General features: G+C 46.4%; 1 protein-coding gene across 1 annotated transcript; it reads left to right on the forward strand.

The window, feature by feature from the left end:
• Positions 1-606: 606 nt before the first annotated feature.
• LOC119328724 (elongation factor 2-like) lies at positions 607-5482 on the forward strand. Its single transcript, XM_037601698.1, has 3 exons — positions 607-718; positions 2105-2233; positions 2859-5482. Exons 2-3 carry the CDS (start codon positions 2143-2145, stop codon positions 5297-5299), a joined length of 2532 nt encoding a protein of 843 aa, XP_037457595.1. The 5' UTR covers positions 607-718; positions 2105-2142; the 3' UTR covers positions 5300-5482.
• Positions 5483-6117: the final 635 nt, after the last annotated feature.

Below are 6117 nucleotides of genomic sequence, written 5' to 3' on the forward strand. Positions count from 1 at the left end.
TGTGTACATCAATTTCGATCAGTCAAAAACCAGATCACTAGTGCGTGGAGTCAGGTATGTGCTCTTTGGTCATTACTACACCGATGGTCCATGACCGTTCTAATATATGTGTCGATTTTCCCCTTGTTAAATTCAAGCACTTTGCATGATGATTTAAACCATGTTGCTCATGGCTTAGCTAGTATGGACGGAGCTCCTGGCCAATTTGCTGCTGAATGATGTATGCTGTTGGACATGAAATAAAGCTAAGCCGTGACGGCATTCCTCGAAAAAGAGCCACTTATTCGTCTTATTTTTTTGAGTGTTGCTTATTCATTTGTTTTTTGTTTTTTCAGGGAATGTTTGGTTATTCATCTCGTTTTTGTCCGGAGCAAAGCTTATTCATCTCGTGTGAAGTTCTCGCCACGTCTATCCAGGTCATCCCTTGGGCGATGTCAAAAACAAAAAGTCATCCCTTGGGGTGTTAAAAAAAAAGGTCCTCCCTTGGGCCAGGCGCTTGCCTGACTCCACCCAAACAGGCCTTCTGGGCCGTAATCGCGTGATCACCGTCTCCCCATTCGCGCATCTGGCCCGTCACAGTACCAGTATATATACCGGCAAGCGAAGCCGCCCTAGCCTCCCTCCCTCCACCCCTCCCATTCTCTCCGGGAGCGCCGCCGGCTTCCTCATCCCCCAGACTCTCGCCTCTCGACTCGGGAGGCGGAAGCGAAACCCCAAGGTGAGCCGGACCTCCGCTCCACCCTTTCCCCCAGCCCCCCTCGCTTCTCCGGTTGCTTCGTCGGCGCGTCGCTTCTCCGGTAGCTTGGCCCGCGCGTCGCATCTCCGGTTGCTTAGCCTGCGCGGTCGCTTCTCCGTAGTCCGTACTAGCTTCTACCTGGTCGATTGGTTGATTTCACCGCTTCCAGTCCCCCTCGGTAGCCGTATGCGCTGCAGTTCCCTTTGCTGGATTCGTCGTCGTTCGTCTGTACTTTTACCTGTCCCCAAGCGCTGTAGATCTGCTGTTTCCTTCGTCATGGTCTCCTGTTCCGGGGAACGATTTCGCTCTGACGAGAGTATACGCGTCGGCTGATTTATGTGCGGCATCCAAGGGCGCGGATCTGTGGTTCCGGTGCTGGTTTTGGATATTTCGCTACGCTGTTTGTTCACGGGGTTGTTAGTATATTAGGGTTTTTGCTCGCTTGCCTGTCTGTGGTACCTGGTCGGGTTTGTTCCGCTGCCTTTACATGCGTTCTGCATGAACTTCTCTGTGTGCATCAGCGTTTTATGTTATTTTAGTTCAGCCATTCTGCATGACTTTCTCTCTGACCAGACCATTTCGTTTATATGAGTATTTTCTGTGTGTTTCCTCAGTCCTCCCCATGTATGGATGGTTGCACCTTTGCAAAGTTCAACTCAATGACTGTTATGTGCCATTGTTTTAGTGTTTATATGTCGGTAATTACATGATATTGCAGTCAACAATTGTGCATAAAACTGTGATTCCGTTGCAAATAACTTTTGCTCCATCCCATTTACCCCAAGTCCTGTCTTAGCCTGTAATCATCTACTACACTGTTTTGCAATTCCTACATGATTTATTCTGGTGAAGTTTCTCTATGGTTTATCCCTTTATTAGTTTTGCACTCCTGGAAGTTCTTGAAGGTTTATTAAGTGAGTTGGTTACCTGTTTTTGCTTCATAGCTGTGTAGCTCCTTCAATTGTGGAGCACCAGCTTTTGCATCTACACTTCTCATGATGTATTCATTTATTTCTTAAACATTGGCTGGTCTAATTGCTTTGTGGCTATTGTACTTTGGACAATTAGGTTTTCAGATCATGGTCTGTTGGTGCTAGTGTTGGCTCAAGCATTTTTGTTTTAATATGCTTGATATATATATATTTCACTTCATCAGGTCTTGTTGGTTGAAGTGTTAGTTAAAATATTAAGGTAGCAGTGCTTCTGACTTCTGGGCATACAACAATATTGGTAGCAATTTTGATTTAGACAATTGTGATTTTAATTACCTGGGCAGAGTATTGTTATATTAGTGTCAGATTTTTCATATATTTGTTAATTTACACTTGATTCTCGTTTGATTCTGATAGCTTGCTATTCCTTGAACAGGAACCATATTTCCAGCGTGACATTCAAACACAGTCAAGATGGTGAAGTTTACAGCGGAGGAGCTCCGTGGAATCATGGACAAAAAGAACAATATCCGGAACATGTCGGTTATTGCTCATGTAGACCACGGTATGTGCCTGAACAGTGACATTATTGAGTTTACTCAGTAGGATCTTGTTGATTGATGTTCTTGTAGCCTGCTCATTCTACTGTTTCGATTTTCAAAACCGCATCTCTTTGAATTGGCTAAATTTAGTTAGCTGCTTTAGCATTGTTTTGAAATAATAACTACTTTCATCCCTAAAAACCTATAAATCCTATTTCATGTCTTGGAATCTACTGTTACTGTTTATTCTATGATGATTGATTTCTGCTTTAATAAGCTTAAATGTAACTATTGACACATCATCCCAGGCCTCAGAATCTCCCCAGTTTGGTGCTTGCTGATGCTATTTGCTGAATGCATTACAATTTCTATGATATGAAGTTCATGTGGTTGTACTTACTTCTAAATTGATTTCCTGATATTTGTGTTGTTTGCAATGTCCCACTAGATTTTGTTTAACCATGTTACTAAATAGCTGGTTCGCCTTATGTTTACCTTTTTATTTCTTGATTGTTTGAATTTACTGTACTGCTGTGTCCTACTTCTGTCTTATAAGTTATTATTTTCATTTGTAATCATATGGATTGTGTTCAACCGTCAAACAAGATGTTCGTGCACTGTTCTCACAGATTATTTACATATTTGCAGGCAAGTCTACGCTTACGGATTCCCTTGTGGCAGCTGCTGGGATTATTGCCCAGGAAGTTGCTGGTGATGTTCGCATGACCGATACCCGTGCAGATGAGGCAGAGCGTGGTATCACAATCAAATCCACGGGTATCTCTCTTTTCTATCAGATGACTCCTGAATCACTCGAGATGTACAAGGGCGATCGCGATGGGGATGAATACCTGATCAACCTTATTGATTCACCTGGCCACGTTGACTTTTCTTCGGAAGTCACAGCTGCTCTTCGTATCACTGATGGAGCTTTGGTGGTTGTTGACTGTATTGAGGGTGTCTGTGTGCAGACTGAAACTGTGCTGCGCCAAGCTCTTGGTGAGAGGATTAGGCCAGTCCTTACTGTGAACAAGATGGACAGATGCTTCCTTGAGCTTCAGGTGGAAGGTGAGGAAGCATATCAGACTTTCTCCCGTGTTATCGAAAATGCCAATGTCATCATGGCAACATATGAAGATGTGCTCCTTGGTGATGTCCAAGTGTACCCTGAAAAGGGGACTGTTGCATTCTCTGCTGGTCTGCATGGGTGGGCTTTCACCCTTACAAACTTTGCTAAGATGTATGCCTCCAAGTTTGGAGTTGACGAGGCAAAGATGATGGAGAGGCTGTGGGGTGAGAACTTCTTCGACCCAGCCACAAAGAAATGGACCTCCAAGAACACCGGGACAGCTACCTGCAAGAGAGGTTTTGTTCAGTTCTGCTATGAGCCAATCAAGCAAATCATAGCCACCTGCATGAATGATCAGAAGGATAAGTTGTGGCCTATGTTGAAGAAGCTTGGAGTGACCATGAAGAATGATGAGAAGGACTTGATGGGCAAGGCTCTCATGAAGCGTGTGATGCAAACTTGGCTGCCTGCCAGTCGTGCTCTGCTTGAGATGATGATATTTCACCTCCCCTCTCCTTCAAAGGCCCAGAGGTACCGTGTGGAGAACTTATACGAGGGCCCCCTTGATGACATATATGCAAATGCTATCAGAAACTGTGACCCTGATGGTCCTCTTATGCTGTACGTCTCCAAGATGATTCCAGCATCTGACAAGGGTAGATTCTTTGCCTTTGGACGTGTTTTTGCCGGGAGGGTTGCAACTGGCATGAAGGTCCGTATCATGGGTCCCAACTTTGTTCCTGGCCAGAAGAAGGATCTGTATGTGAAGAGTGTCCAGCGTACTGTTATCTGGATGGGAAAGAAGCAAGAGTCTGTTGAGGATGTTCCCTGTGGTAACACTGTTGCTTTGGTTGGTTTGGATCAGTTCATCACAAAGAATGCAACCCTGACAAATGAGAAGGAAGTTGATGCCTGCCCAATCAGGGCAATGAAGTTCTCTGTGTCCCCTGTTGTGCGTGTTGCTGTTCAGTGCAAGGTGGCCTCTGATCTTCCCAAGCTTGTTGAGGGTTTGAAGCGTCTGGCAAAGTCTGACCCTATGGTTCTCTGTACCATTGAAGAGTCTGGTGAACATATCATTGCTGGAGCTGGAGAGCTTCACCTTGAAATCTGTTTGAAGGATCTGCAGGATGACTTCATGGGTGGTGCTGAAATCATTGTTTCCCCTCCTGTCGTCTCCTTCCGTGAGACTGTTCTAGAGAAGTCCTGCCGTACAGTCATGAGCAAGTCCCCGAACAAGCACAACCGTCTTTACATGGAAGCTCGCCCCTTGGAGGAGGGACTGGCTGAGGCCATTGATGATGGGCGCATTGGCCCACGTGACGATCCTAAGGTGCGGTCTAAGATCCTGTCTGAGGAGTTTGGCTGGGACAAGGATCTTGCCAAGAAGATTTGGTGCTTTGGACCTGAGACGACTGGCCCCAACATGGTTGTTGACATGTGTAAGGGAGTGCAGTATCTTAATGAAATCAAGGACTCTGTTGTGGCTGGGTTCCAGTGGGCGTCGAAGGAAGGTGCACTGGCTGAGGAGAACATGCGTGGCATCTGCTTCGAGGTCTGTGATGTTGTTCTCCACACTGATGCTATTCACAGGGGTGGTGGTCAGGTCATTCCCACGGCCAGGAGGGTCATTTATGCTTCTCAGCTGACTGCCAAGCCAAGGCTGCTGGAGCCTGTGTACCTGGTTGAAATCCAGGCCCCGGAGAATGCGCTTGGGGGCATCTATGGTGTTCTGAATCAGAAGAGAGGGCACGTGTTCGAGGAGATGCAGAGGCAAGGTACCCCGCTCTACAACATCAAGGCCTACCTCCCCGTCATCGAGTCCTTTGGGTTCTCAAGCACCCTGAGGGCTGCGACGTCCGGCCAGGCCTTCCCCCAGTGTGTGTTTGACCACTGGGACATCATGGCTTCCGATCCTTTGGACCCCGGCACCCAGTCTGCGACGCTCGTCACGGAGATCCGCAAGAGGAAGGGGCTCAAGGAGCAGATGACCCCTCTATCCGATTTCGAAGACAAGCTCTAAATTTTTGGTGCTGTTATCCCTTACCTGGTCTTGTGTTGTTAAAGAGAGCCGCACTATTTTGTATCGATGAGTCTTGCTGTTAATGACCTATTTGTCGTGATACTGGGAACTATGTTTTGAGATGTCTGGTGATGTAACGGATGTTTTACTTAGATTATGTATCTGTTGTCCACTGGTTCTTTTGCTCTTGTGTTTGATCTTTAGATTTGCCTGATTCTTCGTCGATATAATCTTGCTTTCTCATGAAAAAGTTGCATCTTCTGATCAGTGGTCACTATTCTCGTTCGTTGACAGTTAAGAAACTGTTTTGTTTGCATTATTTTTGCCTGCTCTTATTATTATTTCCTTGTGCACTAGCCTCCACCCTATGTTCCTCACCAGCGTGTTTTATGCCCTTCTTATTACAGGCACTTCATGGTTGTTTAAATTTGTAGCAAAATATGTGTTCATGAAAGTAGAGGCTGCTCTCTATAATTTCCTGTATCCGAGCATGCAGCTTCTTTCCTCTAGGATTGCCGTTCTGCCGGTCTCCCTGCCCCCTTGCGAGTCCCTCCCATTGTGGCCTCCATCTCCCTTGCTGCCGGTAGCCATGGTGTTCGTGTTCGGTGGAATGGTGCTTTGAATTCTAGGTGAAGTTTTCTCCACGGTCACTAAGGTGCCTCCCAGATCTGGTGTTCTCATCGGTGGGGCATCTTCTTCTCTCCCTTGGGGCCATGCAGGTGGCGAAGAGGCTGAGAAAAAGTTTACCTCCGGCGAGGGATACTTTGGCGCCGGTTCCATGGCGAAGCTTAGACCCGTCTGATTTGGTGGATAAGAAG

Source organism: Triticum dicoccoides, chromosome 7A, assembly GCF_002162155.2.
Source record: "Triticum dicoccoides isolate Atlit2015 ecotype Zavitan chromosome 7A, WEW_v2.0, whole genome shotgun sequence".
NCBI classification, from domain to species: Eukaryota; Viridiplantae; Streptophyta; class Magnoliopsida; order Poales; family Poaceae; genus Triticum; species Triticum dicoccoides.

Coding starts and splice junctions, on each gene's coding strand:
- LOC119328724 (XM_037601698.1), top strand. CDS start 2,143: ATGGTGAAGTTTACAGCGGAGGAGCTCCGTGGAATCATGGACAAAAAG. Junction 2,234..2,858: donor TATTGCTCATGTAGACCACG/GTATGTGCCTGA, acceptor ACATATTTGCAG/GCAAGTCTACGCTTACGGAT.